The sequence below is a fragment of the Peromyscus eremicus genome, chromosome 5, assembly GCF_949786415.1.
Source record: "Peromyscus eremicus chromosome 5, PerEre_H2_v1, whole genome shotgun sequence".
NCBI lineage: Eukaryota > Metazoa > Chordata > Mammalia > Rodentia > Cricetidae > Peromyscus > Peromyscus eremicus.
In genome coordinates, this window is record NC_081420.1 from 76628772 (window position 1) to 76646204 (window position 17433).

General features: G+C 43.5%; 1 protein-coding gene across 3 annotated transcripts in view; it reads right to left on the reverse strand.

Moving 5' to 3' along the window:
* The window catches only part of Epc1 (enhancer of polycomb homolog 1), an 86207-nt gene that overhangs the window by 47943 nt on the left and 20831 nt on the right, over window positions 1-17433 (reverse strand). The window contains exon 1 of one of the 3 annotated variants that reach the window (XM_059263744.1): window positions 10623-11069. The exons of 1 other annotated variant lie outside the window; for it this stretch is intronic. In XM_059263744.1, coding sequence (XP_059119727.1) covers window positions 10623-10775 — 153 coding nt within the window. In that variant the 5' untranslated portion in view covers window positions 10776-11069. Of the gene's footprint in view, window positions 1-10622; window positions 11070-17433 lie in introns of those variants that run through there. One more of the 3 variants, XM_059263743.1, reaches the window with a different exon arrangement.

The window sequence follows — 17433 nt, forward strand, 5'->3', positions numbered from 1 at the left end:
GACTTCTCCAATTCTTCTAGTTCCAGTTCCCTCATCTTCTTGCTCTAAGTGGTTCTGCAGTATCCCCCAAGCAGCACTCACACGGCTGTCCTTTTCCTTAACACACACACCTAAGGTGGGTACTGCCTTCCTTGATTTCTACAGCTTGCCCACACCATGCTTTTTGGCTGTCTTTTCATACTGTCCTTCTGATAGTCACCATATGCTTTGGTCAGCCAGAGCTCTCACCACAGTCCCAATACATACCGTTATCATTCTTAAGAGTCTCCACACCTAGAATTACCTAATAAGATTCTCACAGACACTTCTACCACCACTCCTGAGGTTCTACCCCAGAGAGCTTGCTTTCACCATAATTGTACCTTTAAAGTCTAAACTCAAGCATCCCGCTCTTTATTTTCCTGACTCAGTTCCTTTCACCTATCCATGCATTCCTATTTTCGTAATCAATTCAATGAAACCTTCCATTCCAGTAAGCCCTATATCAATTTTCTGCTACATTAGCTCCCTATGTCGTCTTCCTCTGTTTACATAGTTTAGATTCCCATGGTTCAGCATCATAATTTGCTTCACAATACTTTTGATTTCATCATTCCTCTCATCCTCTTCTGAACTTGCTGGGCAAACTGCAACCTTAGATAAACCCCACTGTTTACACTTTGTGCCCAAAATCAAGTGGAATGCTTGACTTTCATTGAGCTGTTCACATGATCACTTTAAAATGATCACAAATACTGGCTTTCAGCAAATCCATCAACCCTATTACATTTTCCCATTAAGTTTTGCCATGCCTTCAACTGTCCAGGTTCCGTCCTCACTGGTGATGACCTCACTTCATATGTCACAGAGAAACAGAACTTTAGGATATGTGACCACATCCTCATTATCAATTCTACTAACTAATCCCACCCCTGATACAGCTTGCCTTCCTTCCTTAAAAAAGAGGGATATTCCTTTTCCAACTAGTAACCAATTCCTCCATCAAATGGATCCAGGAGAGGCAGGGAAAGGGTTATGAAGAGCAGAGCCACTGAGTTAGAGAATATGGGATCGGCTCCTCTTTTTAAATGAAATCATTGTCACACTAACTCTAGTAATTTACTGTTACTTATAACTTTAAATGCTTTTATCCACGTATGTGATTACCTAATGGGTCACATTTTTCTGATCTTTGTATATCTGGAAATTTTCTTCTTTCTGAGAAAGGGTCTTGCAATGTAGCCTTCGCTAGCCTTGAACATACCATATAGTCCAGGCTGATCTCAAACTCAAACCAATCTTCCTGCCTCAGCTTCAGTATGTTAAAATTACAGATATGCCTCATCCTGGTGATTTTAGTTGGATGTCAAATGCTCAGTTCTGTGCTGCAGCAGGATATTTGTGCATTAGCTTCCAAGAGTTGTGGTCTTTGTTCTGGAACACAAGTTGCTTTAACCTCAGACTCGTTTGAGTCTATGTTCAATCTTTGCAAGCCCAGAACAGTCTTCAGCCTAGAATAAAGCTGGTGATAACTCTGGAGTGCTTTTCTAGATTGATGTCCCTTCTGGCCAGGCAGGGTAACATTCCTGTGTTTCTAGAACAGTCCCTCCTTCTCCCACAGACTTGGAAGTTCCTCCTCGGCTCAGATCAGCTTCAGCTCAATGGGATTCCTGGCGCTCTTTCTGGGCAGCCCTTGTATGCCACTCCAACTCTGAACCCTGTCTCTTCAACACGTGGTGCTGCCAGGCTGTATTTGGGGGTTCTTCCCTGTGCTTCGACCTCAGTACCCTCAAAGCAGTCTGAGGCTCAGCTTTCTTCACCTCCCTTGTCTGAGTTAGGGCTAGACCTCAGGCCCTTCCAGTTTCTGCCCTATTTTCTCTCCCTTTCACAGCAAAGATACTCCCAAGCATCCCCTGTACTTGCCACATTCTCCCTTTCACCTTTTATCATTCTTTAGCAATAAGCATTCCTTTCCACCACTTCACCGGAACAAGCCAACAGCACAAAGCCAACCACATTAACCTTTCCTATAGTCTTGGCTGGCACCTCCAATAGTCCTTCCTGAGTTGCAGGCCATAACTTTAAATACCAACCATACGCTAAAGTCTATCAAATGAAATAGTACTATTAGTTACAATTTCCGTTGCTTTTACAAAAACACCAGACAAATGCAATGTGAGAGTGGAAAGGCTCATTTGCCTCACAGTTTAAGGGAATATACATTATAATGGGGGACAAAAGTGAGGTAGCTGGAGGATTTTGCCATAGCTGCTTGTTACAGGGTGTTGACCAAGGAAGACAGGTCCACTGGAAGTGAGACAGGGAGGGCTACTTCAAGACTGGATCCTCAGTGACTCACTTCCTCCAGCTAGGTCCCACCTTCTAAAGGTTCCACACACTCCCAAACAGCTTCATCCACTGAAGTTCCAGAGTCTAAATACATAAGCTCACCCATTTCCCTCCCACCCAGCCTACAAGTCAACCCGTGGCTTTCAAATCATTCACACTCTCAGCTGCTCACTGTACTACAGTCTTATACGCCTAATTGAATTTGAATTAAGAGGCTTTTCAAATGCTCTACCTTTTCTATATCCTCCTTACTAATTTCCCCCATTCGTTAAGTGTCCCTCCCTATCATCTGTCCAGCCCTCAACTAAAACTCAGGGCATCTTCCTGGCATCCTTTCTCTCCGCCCAGTACATTCAAATTCATCAAGTCCTGTTGGTTCTAACTCAAAATGTGTCTCAAATCCACTGAGTTCTCTTCATGTCCATTACCACCACCTTAAAAAAAAACCCAGGAAAGGTGCAAAGCTACACAGAGAAACCCTATCTCGAAGAACCAACCAACCAACCAACCAACCAACCAAAAAAAAACAAACAAAAGAACTTAAAAAACAAACAAACAAAATCCTCCCACTCTTGCCCCAAAGGACTTATTCCCTACATGGTATTTCAGAATGATCTCAGGGGAAAAAATGGCAGAGTATGTTGCTCCTCTATATGAACCCTTATTTCAAAGCACTTCCAGCTCCTCACCCCTGAGGACCCATGGGCCTCATGGTGCTCTAAGGCCTCACGGTGTTCTCGTCACTCAGGTCTTCTTTTGGGTCCATCCTTGGGCTCCCTGGCTGGAAGGTTCTCTAACTTGAGGTTCTTCACAGGACAGGCTCATTCTCACTACTCAAGTCTCAGGTGAGTGTACCTTTACCAGTAATGAAAAGAAAACTGTCTTCCTTCTATCTGGAATTCGGTGTTTTTATCGTACTGCCACTTTAAGAATCATGTTAAAAGTTTACTTTTATACACTCTGGTCTCAGCCAATCATTTAATAAAATATTGACACTTACTACATGCCAGACATTTCAGACTCTAGAAACCATCCACAACTGAAGCAGATAGAATTCCCACCCTCATGAAGCCAACAGGCTGGAGTGTTGATGCACAGAACACCCTTCTGTGGTCACTGCTGCATCCACAGGACTTATTAGGCTCCCAGAGAATGCAACATTTGCTGCTTAAGGGGACAAGATGGGTTTAGATGTGTTTACTGTCTGTACAATGCCTTTCAACTCAAGGATCTCTAAAACAGTGACCAATTTTTGATTTATACTTCAAAACTGCTATATTTATTATATTTAAACTTCAGACTCCTGTACTGATAAAACATTAATTGAAACCGTGACTACAGAATTTTGGTCCTAACTCCAAATTTTCACAACAACCAAAGTACCCTGTGACTATTTTATCCATTTATTTCCTATATAACCTTCATAACCTGGCTTTAAACTTGAGCCTACTGAGACTAAACCAGAACCAATCACTCAAGAACCTTGACTACCTTCTTTGTAAATTACAAGCAAATGATGCCATTAATTCATTCAAGATTTAAGGCACAATGCCACCTTAACAAGAAACTATCATAGGCCAGGACCTTGTCTTTCATATCTTGGAAAACATTGCCTGTGTATACCCTACTGACATCAGAGGCTGGACTAGACTTATTTCTAACTAACTCCCTAACTAAATTCAAAGACAGTTTTTTACAACTGTATTGTGGAACTCTTTAGGGAGAACACATTTTATACCAGATAAAGATTTCAGATTACATAAATGTTAAATTACTCTTGAGCACTAATACAAAGGTCATTCTAAAAACTGACTAGTACTTGGCAACAGCTTTTGTGTGTTCACCATTTTTACATGTGCTTCTTTACTCCCCAAAGTTATCCCGTAAGGTGGTCAGAAGACTGTCGACACACCGAGACTCAAGTCCACCCAGGAAGGCTAAGTGACTTATCAAAGAACTTGGCTAGGTGCATTTTTTTTAAGCATATATTAACTGCTATTTGGGGTTCTAAATTATTAAGCCAATTCATCCCAATACATAGAAAGACTAGAACTGAGAAAAATATCACCCACAGGACATTTTAAATTGTTATGTGTATACCTGCTAATACAGAGGGGACCATACTCCAAATGACCTCTTTCAGGAATCTGTTGCAAAATTCAGCAAGCTACGTCACGATGCACATCCGAAGCTGAAGGAAGCTTTTTAAAGCTAACAGTGTGTTGTTCATGCCCACACTCCTCAAGGCTGCACCCCGACAGAATGCCGTACCCTTGAAGGCCAGCAAGTTTGCTGCTATCTGTTCACAACACAGACAGTGACTGTCGGATGATATTTACTTACTGAGGTTAAAGGGGCTGAGTGGGGCGCCACGAAGTTTAACACTTACCACCATAAGCTTTAAGAAAGTTAGCAAAGACTTCAGTCTATGAACATGCTGAAGAGAACAGCACTGAGTAATCCATTGAAAGTAATTCTATGAAGGTAGTTAAATCAGTGACTTCCTTATAATCTAACTTACGCTCAAAGTCATTGCTACTTTTCCTCTTCTGCGACAAGGTCTTTCTTTCTTACTCTTCAGCCAAGGGTAGCTTCTGACCACACCCACCCCCTGAAGGACTACATGAGCCACCATGCCTAGCTTTAGAAGTAAGGTTTTAACAGTCCAAAGCTTACTTCGTAAGTTACACGCACTCTCTTGTCTCTAAGTTATATTTTCAGATCACTTGTGTACCCAGAAACAGCTTGTTTTACTACCTAACTGTAATATAAAGTCTCATTTCCTTGCATGTTATAGAATTCTAAGGAGTAGAGTCAGGATTTTCATATGTGTAAGCACAACACTTAAGAAGTGCTTAACGACACAACCAAATATTGTTATTTGTGTATTTACATGCTTCCCATCGCTGTCTCATCACCATTACTATTATTACTGTGCCATGGAACACAAACTATAAAAATAAAGTCCATTCTGTTTTTAATAGAACACTGTTTGGTATAATAGTCAATCCTTCCTGAGACTTAACAAGCTTTTAGAAACAGACCTTTATCCCTTGTTTGTTCTATATTTAAATAGTGATTTTAATTAAATTCTAGTAATCAAAAAATATAATTTGGTAGAAAATTTCAGTGCTGATCACAAATAACCCACAAAAATTCCTTTAGATATATAAGCCATTCATTTTTATCATAATTTCTTAAGAAAATGAAGTTGGGGTGAGGAGTGGGAGAAAGGATGAGAGGGGGATCTGTGGTTGGTATGTAAAATGAATAAATTTTTTTTTACATAAAAGAAAATGAAGTTGAGCTATAAACTAACCCCAAATATCAAACTGCAAAATAAAATGGAAGTTAAACTCATGCCACGACCCACTCCCTGCTACCAGCATGATGCCTCTGTGCTAGTCTGAACAGCCTGTCTCTGGAAAACATGACATACGACTACTGAGTGTACACTTTTACAGAAGTACTCCTTTACAGAACTTGGTTTCATAATAAATATAGTAAAAGCTCTAGAAAAAAAAAGTTAACAATACTTGAGGTAACCAGGCATGGATGGCAGTTTTCCATGGGTCCCTTTGGTAGTTTCTTCTTCAGTCTCTTTCTGGGTTGCTTACTCATGTTTTTCAATTATTGTCCCTTTATAGATTTATTTTAAAAATAACTGCCATACTGAGATAAAATCAAGAGTCTCCATTTGAAATTTCAAGAACAGCAGATATTAACCTTGAAGAAAGTATGAGCCTTCTCCTTCAAAAGACCACACAAAATGTTATGTGCTTATCAAGGGAATTCACTAACTTCCAGAAGCTGTGTAATCTCCAAACCCCAGCTTAGAAACCTTTATTCAGTGCAGATGTGACTCCACACTCCTATAATCCCAGCACTCAGGAGGCAGATCAGGAGTTTCATGGCAAGCCTCAGCTACCTGACAGGCTGTCTCAGATAACCAAAGATCATCTTGAAAAGTACCTTGGACAGATTGAAAGTGGAAACTGAACTTTATTTTCTCAAATTATCTTTGTGTCCAGACCTTTTGCTATCTAATGCAAAATGCCCAAATCTTCCCAATTCCTTCCTAATCCACACAATCCACAGTTTCTTATTTCTGCCTCTGCTACAATGGATATTTCACTTCATTTGTAAAACCATCGACAGGATGGAAAAATGAGCTGAATTTGACAGCTTTAGATACAAGAGATAAACTTGGCTTAGCATATTAAGGACAAAAAAGGTCGTCTTTCAAAAGGAACCCAGAGTTTCAAACTTATCACTCAAACTGTCAAACTTATTTTCATGAAACTGAAAAACTAGATCTTGTAGAAAAATTAAATGCAGATTTTTTTATATTAGGAATATGTGCATATTTCCAATTTTTCCTTACCTTAAAATTTTTTTTGAAGAAAAAACAAAACTGTCTATAAATCCTTTACTTGGGTGTGGTAACACTATATACCAGGCCCGAATGCAGGTGAGACAAGGCAGGACTACTAGACTGTTGTGTCTACTTAGAATCCTATAAATCTATGGAGTTGGAATATGATAACTAGATTTCTACCACTCTCAAGAGACCACATGGCTAATATCAACGTGGTATCATTTGCATTCCAATTTTTTTCAACTATCCCAGCCAACCTAGTCTAGCCAGGAAACAGGCTAAGTCTCCAATCCTCATAAATGATGGCCTGTTCCTCTATGTCCCCCAGAAAAAGTTAAAGTAGCTTAAAGTTGTCAAATACTATTTTAAATACAACTAGTTAAGATCTGCAAATGTTTTCATACAAGAAAACTGTGAAGTCCCAATGCTAGTCACTTAAGTCAGCTGTAACAAACCCATCCAATAGTGCTAAATCTCTTTGGAAAGGTACCCTCCAGTTACAAGTAAAACTGTGGCGCTGTTCAGACCTTATAATGAAATTATTACATATTTAAGAGATGTTAAATGATAACGGGTTATCTACCTCTCATTTGTTTTATAACATTTGTCTTCTTTTAGTCCCCACCCCCACCAGTGCTCACTTTTCTCATGAAGTTACTATTGTTTCCCTGGACTTTAAAATTTACAGGTGACTAAATACAAAATGTCCATTAACTGTTACTTTTTGACTTAGCAAGGTGCTACTTATTACACTGTATCAATTGAAACACTTAATTCCCCAACATTTACAATTTAGTCAAATATTTCAAGCACTACAACCCAGTTATTTTTCAGTTCTACATTTAAAAAGTTTTTAAATGGAGTGACAATGTTTTATCCCCTACCCCCAAGTGTGTGTGTGTGGGGGGGGGTGTCATCGTTTACTTAAACTCATTTCTTAAAAAATTAAGCATACCCAATTAGGCCAATACATTCATCTTTAAGGTACTGGCGATGGACCTGCACCTTACACAAGTTAACATTCTATCACTAAAGCAGGGCCTAGTCCTTTGCTTTTGTATCCATTTGAGGACAGGATCTTGATGAATTCCCTGGGCTGGCCTCAGCCTTCTGATTACAGATTTGTGCTACCAGGCTTAAGCTTTATTCAGTTTTTATTAATGAAACTGGCAGAACAGGAGTACACTAAGAAGTTTTCCTCCCAGTGCCATTAGATTTCTAAGCTGATATGATGGCTACCAACCTAATCCCAGCACCCAGGAGGCTGAGAAAGGATAGTGTGTTTGAGGCAAGCCTGGGCTACACAGGCAGATCAAGACCCGGATTTCCTTAACCACAAAAAATATTATAAAGGCAACAATTATATCCTTAAGTAGATACATGCCATACTACAGTTCTGCAGATGTATGTTTATCATGAAATGCTTTCTTATAAAGCAGTGGGTAAGAACCTAACCTCATCTAATTCTGTTGTGTCTAATTAGAACCCTATTAACACATGAAGTTGGATTATGATAAATAGATTCTAGTTCTAACGGTCTCAAGACTGAGACTAAATTGAGATGGTATTCCCTTTCCTAAAACATCAGTTCAGGCCCCGGATTACAGGACCTGTCAGGAGGATAGGTCACATGCCCATGGCTGAACTTAACTCTTCTTTTTGCAAGTATAAAAGTAGAACTCCAAATTACATCATGTTTGGCACTTTTCAATACTGCACACCATACTACTTTCAATACTGTGACTTACAAGAGCCTATCACTAGCAGCTGGACACAATATTGTGGAGTAGTTTGTTTACAAAGGATCTGAAGTTCTTCTATCAAGAGATCTAGCCTTCACTCATAGATAGTTTATGGTTGGCTGTGACTTGACAAATTCTAAACAGATGATGGAAAAAGGTACTCTAAAGGGGGAAAAAGAAATCCCCACATCTCACAAAAGTTGGGCTTTCAGCTGCTAAAACCCAGTGACAGTCACTGCACAATACCAAAACTGTTTGTGACCAAAATTATCTGTAAGTGTTAATATGCACGGACAGCCCCTTCAGTTGAACTTAGCTCTCGTTTTAGGTTGTAGCTCTTGGGACTTGTCCAAAAGACTCAGATAAGCAAGACCTAACTCAGTTTCTAAAGTGTACTGTTGTGGGTCTTGCTCTTGCTTAATTAATGATTTCCCACCTTAGATGCACAAGAGCTACAAATCAATTCCTCAAGCAGGGTAACACCAGCACCCCAACTTGAAAGTAGTATCTATAAAACTTACATAGAGAAACAAAAATAAAACAAAAAGACAAGATTCTGCAGTCACAAGTACTTTAATTTTTTGAAAGAAAAAAAAAACAAACCGCTTATTTTAAAAATAAACAAATGGCACCATTCTACTCTAAGTTGATACAAGTCAATAAGGCGCACTGCTCTCACAGCCAATACGCTGCTGAGAAGTCAGTACTCTGCCCCACACATCTCATCTACTACATACACTTAGCGCTCCGCTGTGAGGTTAAATTCAGGACCCTCCGCCCCAAAGGAACATTCGACTGTCAAAACTATTTTACTTTAAAAGGTTAAACAACCCAAGCAGTTTAAAGAGTTTTATTTTGAAAAACATTACAGAGAATCGAAAATTCTTACAGTACCAACAGAAGTATTACAGTACAGTTTTCCACAACAAAATTGGAGCACACAAGTCCATGGGAATCCTCGCCTTCCTTGAACTGTCAACAACACTGCACCCTATTTTAAGTGGCTGTGCCTGGAAACCAACGTATGCAACTCCTTAGAAGTCATCAAGTTATAATGTTAGCGATCTGGGGGAAATGAGAGGAAGATTCTCTTATCTCTGTGTCGGGACCCAACTTCCACAGCAAGGTATAGGCCAGGGCTATAGTAAATCATCTACTAGTTGTATAAACAGTGTAATTACTGCAGCCCACCCAGTTAGGACAACTTAATATTAGGATGTCGGTGAAGAATTCACTCAACTTTAGCTCGGCTATTAATAATAAAAAAGCACCTTCTTTCAAGTTTTAGAGTTTTAACAACTTATTGAACCGGGTCTTCTCTAGCTTTACTTTGAAAGCAGGCGAATCTAAATTTCTCTTCGAAGTAACTAAAAAAGTTGCAGGCTTTAGAAGAGAGCTACGCATTGTAAACAAATCTGCAACATTGTCTCAAAGATCAAAAAGTAGGGGAGACTTTTTTTTTTTTCCTTCCTTATCCGCTAGGATAACCGGCACTGCGGGTAGAAGCAAGAGTATACCGGGAGTTTTAGTTTCTGTAAAAGTAAAGGCGTCTGGGCAGCCTAGGAGCACCCTCGGCATTTCCTTGCAGGAAGGGGAGAGAAATCAGCCTGAGCCCTGAAGTCAACATGACAGGCCGCTCGCAGGCTCCACGTGGGGACTGCACCGGGCCCGCGGGGAAGTGCGCCCAGAGCCTGCGCCGCCGGCCGCCGCCGCCGCCAGGCCGCGGCGGCCCGGGAGCGCCACCCAGCGGCCCTGCGAGGGGCCTGCAGGCGCGGCCCACTCCCGGCTCGCTCGCACCCCCACCGCCGCCCAGCCCGCTTCCCTCTCCGGATGCACAAGGCCCAACCCAAGAACGGAGACCACAAAATGGCTGCCGGCGGCTTCGTCACGTGACCCCTTTGTGCCTTTCGGGCCCCCGAACTCCGCGGGACCCGGGTACCAGTGGCCGGGGGCGGCGGAAGGCCTTCGAGTGGGCCCCGCCAGGCCGCAGCGGCCCGGGACCGAGCACCGGGGAGGCGGGGGGACCGGCCCGGCCGGCGACCCAAAGTCGGCGGCGGAGAGAAGATGGCGGCCATTTTGTGTGGGTCTGCTGCTCCGCCGCCGCCGCCGCCGCCGCCGCGGGCAGCGGAGGGCGCGGGCCTGGCGGCGGGTCGGACAGGGGAGTTAACACGTACCGACTCCTCTTCCTTCTCCATTCCGGTGGGCATCTGCGGCACGGCCCGGTTTATCGAGGCGTATTCGTGCAGGTCGGGCAGATCCTCACAGCGGAAGACCGGCAGCGGCTTCGAGGCGTCCAGCGCCCGCGCCCGAAACGACAGTTTACTCATCTCAGGCGCAGCAGATACCTCTCCGCTCTGGGGAAACGGCCCCGGCCAGCGGGATCATGGAGAACCGGGGTTTCGGTCTCCACTCGCCTGCCGCTGCCGGGGACTTGGGGGCGGAGCGCAAAGCCCGCCGTCCGGGCCCTGACACCAGCCGGGAGGGTGGGAGGCTGTGCCGCTCCGCGCCTCGCTCACTCGCTCTCTTCAATACGCCATGGCCAACATGGCGGACATTAAAACTCCACTGTGCGCTCTTCAGCCAACCCCAGCCATTCCCCACACTGCATCGCGCAGCGGCGCGGGCACGCGCGGGGGGGAGCGCGGGCTCGAGCGGGCGCCGGCGCGGCGCGGCGCGGAGCGCGCGTCCCGCCAACCCCCGGCCCGCCGGCCCGCCGGCCTCGCCTCGCCTCGCCTCGCCTCGCCTCACCGGCTCCGCCCGGCCGCCTCGCGCCCGCCCTGCGCGGTCCTCGGACGGGCGAAGGTGCGACGAGCTCTCGGCGCCCCGCGCGGGCCCTGCAAAGGCCGCCGCCGGGAGCGGCCGGGATGCTCGGGCCTGCGTCCCCGGCGCGGGCACCTGTCACCGCGGGGCTGGCCGCGCAGGGCGAGCGCCGCGCAGTGCGGGAGGTCCGGGGACTTAGAAATAAAAATGCACATGAAATCACAGGCTGACTCGTAAGGCAGACAAAACTTTTGAGTTATAATTCTTACCAGGTTCTGCATCGAATCAGTGGCCAATCTCCCATCCAAGGTTCTCTATAAATACCACTTACATATTCAGCTCCAAAGTAGCTTTTTTCCCCAATCCTACGTTTTATTCACCCCTTTTAGTTTAACGGAAGCAAGCTAATTACCGCAAATTGTAACAATCTTTGGTGCAACACTGTTTCCAAATCCCAGAGCCAGTCCTGTATTGCTAGCTAGCTCGAGCATTTCTGCTGTCTTAGAAGAAACGTTACTTCAACGTAGACCGAGGTTCACACTCTAGCCATCTGTTCTCCGGGAAACTTTTATAAAATCGAATCAAAGACCTGTGGTGGGTCGGCGGCCACACCAGAAATAAGAGATTAAAAGTTAATTCACTAAAAAAATAGATATTTATAAGACTGTTAATATTTGGTTTGTATTATACGTGAAAATAAGTACTCAGACATCTCTTTTCAGTGAGATATTTTATAAACTGGGAAGGCTGTTAGGGTGGATTTTAAAAGTTTGGCGGCAAAATTTCAAATGTTCATCACTATTTTAAAAAAGTGTTATAAATCTGCTTTCTTCCCTGAGGGCTACATAGTAAAAATAATCACTACTCTTAAATACAGGGTTTGATACGAACTGTTAATTAGTTTAGCGTGCACAGGCAAACTATCTCTGAGGTTTGTTTCTATGTAACATTAATTACGACCTTTGTCCTAAAAGGGCATACTTTGCTACACTAGACCAGGGGCAAGCGGACAAGCAGAATACAGACTGCTGTTCTCCAAGATTATCCTAACACTCCAATTCTGACCGCTCGTTTCTGCGAGGCAGCAGGACTTTTCACCTGCCTTTCCTCCAGCATCTAGGGTCTAACTGCCTCTCCCGAGGATGAAAACCAATGCTTATAATTGGAACTGGCAGAAGTGGTCTGCAGCCTAGGGTGAGGCTCTATTTAAGGATTCACAAAAGGTTTGGGAGATGATATCCGAGTGAGATCATGTAGCTAAGCATGGGTTATGGAAGGGAAGAGAAGAAAGGGAGGGAGAATGAGGGACAGACACATCTCAGAGCCATGGAGACCATATCATATTCCTGGAACCCAAAGAACTGCCAGATCCACCATGGAACATAACCCATTTTTAGCCAGGTTCAACAGTCAGGGAAACATGGGCTAAACATTACAATGGCAGTCCTCTGGCCTGTAATATTAGGCTACTGAAAATCCTTGTAGGAGAATTTATAGTTGGGGAACTGAAGATTTCAGAAGACAAAATAGTGTCTACTGAGTGAGCCAAGGAAATAAATTATTTTGATCTTCATTGAGATGACAACCTAAGGGCTCCCATGAAGGGATCTGGTAGCATGCACAAGGTCCTGGGTTCCAATCCCAGCAATATAAAACAGACTGACAAGTAGCTTGTGGATATATGCTTTCTACATCCTACATCAGCAGTAACGGACATGGCAGAAATAAGTTTTTTGTTCTCTAGAAATTTTCAAATCATCCTTCACAACAGACTTGGATCTACGTGCAAATCAGTGTGCCCTTTACATACAACATGCCTGCTAAGGAGCACCTGTTTCCAATCAGTTCTCCATCCATCTCCTCATACTCTAGAATCCAACTCTCAGGTCCTTCCATGTTTCCCAGGGCCCAAAGGAGTTCCACTTCTCTGCTGCATTCACATTCACTTCATACCTCCTCGTCCCGAGAAGCAGGACAGAGTAATGAAGGCTCGGATCTAATTCTCAGTTCTCCTACTCAAAGATTCCTTAGGAGGAAAAACCACAAGCCCTGCACTACCTTTTTTGTTTTTTTGTTTGTTTGTTTTGTTTTTCGAGACAGGGTTTCTCTGTGTAGCTTTGCGCCTTTCCTGGAACTCACTCTGTAGCCCAGGCTGGCCTCGAACTCACAGAGATCCGCTTGCCTCTGCCTCCTGAGTGCTGGGATTAAAGGCATGCACCACCACTGCCTGGCACCCTGCACTACCTTTAACTCTCTCATCCATTTTTCTTTTTTACTTAAAACTCCCCAGCAAAAGCTACATGAAATTCTCAATGCTGCAAAAATATATACCAGTGCTACATGCTGAATACACTTCATTTTCCTCAAATGGAACATCTTCAGGAAGAGATTTGGGTCAAAAGAACTATAATTCACATCACAAATAGATACCAAACAAAGAGGTGATAATGTGTAGGGGACATGAATGAGAGAGTGGTGAACCAAACTTGGTAGCACAGGGAAATGCAGAAGAAAGCAGTCAGGGCAGGTGTGGTGGGACACACCTGGGATTCCAGCACTCAGGAGGCTGAAGCAGGAGGATAGCAGTGTTGCAACAAGCTTGGCCTTTAGAGGAGACACTGTCCTCCCGTCCCCCTCCCAAAAAAGCAAGCCAGCAACTCTCTCTCTCTCTCTCTCTCTCTCTCTCTCTCTCTCCCTCTCCCTCTCTCTGCCTGCCTGCCTGCCTCTGTCTCTCCGTGGGTGTGGCACCGGACAAGCTGATCAAACATCATAGATGGCAGCATGGGATTTGGTTCCCGGACGATGGGGATAGTAGAAATGAAATAGTAGAAGAAAGGCATTAGTGGAGGAGCTGAGCCATATGAACTAGACAGAGGAGAAGCGACTGCCAGGAACTCAGGAAAATGGAAGTTATTCAGCCAGGGGATAGAGGGGGCTCCTGCAACAATCCTGTTAACTAGCCAGGAGAAGTGGTGGAATTTGAATGGACAGTGTCGAAGTAGAAAGTAAAGAGATGTAAGTCTCTTTGGAGTGGGATTACAGGTGCTCTTGCTGTTGGTTCTGAGATGGGGTCTTGATGTGCAGTCTAGGCTAGCCTGGAACTCACAATCCTCCTGCCTCTGCCTCCGGAGTGCTGTGATGCAAGTGTTGAGAGTCTGTCTGTTGTTCTCTGCTGTGAGATGCAAGGTTTAATCAATGGAAATAATAGTTACTTATAATATCATCACCCTGATATTAGGAGCACAGTTCAAGCTGTGCCTTTAGCAGGGCTTCACAGTACACACCACAGGTCAACTTGCCTGAAACCCAACTTCTACTCCATGCCCTCTTTACCCAAGTCATATGTCTATAATTGCTCTGTATTTTGCCCACAAGGAAAGCTTAAGTTGGTTCTAGGACGGGAGTCAAGATCTCTTATGATGCTGCTAACATCACTTCTCATTACCCACATTAAGCTCTTCACTGGTCAGTCTTACCAACTCCAGCAATCAGCACAGCTCTCCTACCTCTAGGTTTTTATTCATGCTTTTCTAGCTTCTTGTCCAGCTCTAGACTACCTTTAGAAATTCTATCTTACAAGAGTGTCTTGAATATTAAATGAAACAATATGAGAAATGCATTTAGAATGGTCCCTGGCCCACAGAGAACAGTCCATAGATACAAGTCATTGCATTCGATGGCACCGAGAACAGAACTGATGGCCTCACACATCCTGGGCAAGAGTTCTACACTCAGCTTCATACATACTCTGCCCCCCCCCCTTTTTTTTTTTTTGGAGATGTTTTCCCTACATATTTAGGCTGGTGTGAAGTCCCCATCCTTCTGTCTCTGCCTCCAAGCGCTAAGATTACAGGGACATGCCACCAGATCGAGCTAAGACAAATTTTATTATCCTTCAAAATCCAACTTAATATCACCTCCTCCATGAAAATGACAACTTAATTCATCTAAACTCTACTTTCTAATCTGAAAACCAAACAGTTAGATGAACTCAACAATCCTTAAGCCTACATGAACCTTTCTTTCTCTGAAGTCAACTCTACTTTAAGACAGCAAGAACAATGCCCATCACTTACTGCACATTTACTACACTCCCAGCAATGGAAAAGAACTTGGCAAGAATACTTCACTGCTTCCGCAACAGCCCTATTTGATGCGTCTGCAGGGCTCGAGAGGGTATGGGAGTTGCCTACAGTCATGAAGCTGGTGAGAGACAATATGGGGGTTAGAATACAATCTCTCGTTCCCTGACTTTAGAGGGGGAGTCTCAGAAATGAGACTGAAGTGGGGAGGGAGAACATAAAATGGGGAGGAGGGATGGTAGGGTACAAAGAGCTAGCTAGATGTTGTTCTTTGGGAAGGTAGAAGAGACATGGATGTGTTTGTACTAAAAGCAAAGAGAGGTACAGATGGACTGACTTCAGGACAACCTTCTCACGCCTAAGAAGACATGAAGGCAGGAATGCAGAGTAATAAATACAAAGAGTTCAATTCTTTGATAGGACAACAGGATTAAATGTCATACTACCAGGTCAGTTAGCAGGACTCCAGCTTCCTCATTCCTGTAAGCACTTAACAAATATTTACCAAATACTTGATTCAGTCTTAGGACCAAGGCGCCGGTGCTAGAGAAATGAGAAAACACCGTATGTATAACCTCTCAAAGGGAGATGCTACTATTGCATTTAACTGGGGAAATAGGAAAATAATATCTTTAAGTATGAATGGGCTAATTGAGAACGCTGGTACTGAGAGCATTGTGCAAAAGCAGTGAGACTGAGTGAACACGTTTTACTTAAGGCAGTAATTCCCCTTACCTTGTTGTTTTTTATTTCCATAATAAGTCACACAGAAACGACAGTAAGTAATTCTTCCGACATAACACAGAATTTAGACTGAGTACCCTTTATGATGTGTTGGGTTTTTTAAACCTAGAAAACACTAGAAAGGAAATGTTACAGTTTATATTGCAATATATTTAATAGAGTATCCCAAAAATCATATCTGCATGTGATTTATACCTACAATTTAAAAAACTTCATGAAGTGATTTCACCAATCTGGACATTAAAAAAAAAAATCTCATCCATCCCATCTTATTGTGTAAAGTACATTCTAAAGTTATAGAAAACCTACTTACCACCACACAGATTTTGTCAAAATTCAGAACTCCTATCCCTCTAAGGGTGAGTGAATTTGACAGTCTTTAAGACGTGTCCCTTCAGTTCCTATAGGCCATGGGTTTTTTGCTCACCCTACAGGCAGGCAGCTGAGCCCTTGGATTGCATTTTAATGAGGAGTCCACCTGTTATAGTGGGAGAAGTGGAGGAAAGCCCAAGTTGGAAACCACTGAAACTTGAGCTTGAATAGCAGTGACTTAGTGTTTAACCGAGAAACCAGAATTCTTTTTTTTTTTTTTTTTTTTTTTGGTTTTCCGAGACAGAGTTTCTCTGTGTAGCTTTGCGCCTTTCCTGGAACTCACTTGGTAGCCCAGGCTGGCCTCGAACTCACAGAGATCCGCCTGGCTCTGCCTCCCGAGTGCTGGGATTAAAGGCGTGCGCCACCACCGCCCGGCCAGAATTCTTTTCTAAGTCATGGATCTGAACAACTAGGTGGCCCAGAAGAATAAAATTCCATCTAAAAAATATTTTAAAATGTAAGAATTAAACTGTCTGTCTTCAAAATATTTGGCAGGGTGTATCTCAAGTGAGTTGTGTTAATTACTGTAAACTCCTTCATCCTGCTCCGGGGCTCACGTGAAGCTTGGAGTTCAGGAAGGACCAAAAAGTCAGTCAGAACAGGAGGAAGACACTGAGCCTCAGAGAACAAGTCTCAAGCACTCTACAATCCTGAGTAGATGGGACTGCCAACCTGTGCACCATTTCCCAAGGAACACACATGTGAGTCAATAAGGCACAGTTGGTCATAGTGAGTCATATAGTTGGCACAGGAGGGGTAAAGGAATGAAATCTGAAGGAACAGAAAAGCTGCCAGTAAAGCAGTGACCTATGTGAATGATCACACAGGTGGACTGGTGGGAGATGAGCGGGCAGTCGGGAAAGTGTCGGAACACTGAATTGCATTCGCTTCTACAACAGCATGTGATTTTCTTCTAGTTTCCTTTTAACCCTGGGTGCAGAATTATCTTTCCTGCCATCCAATAAGTTAACTTTAGTGAAATGGAGTGCTGTTTTTCACTGTGTCTATTTTCACTGACGCTTTGAGT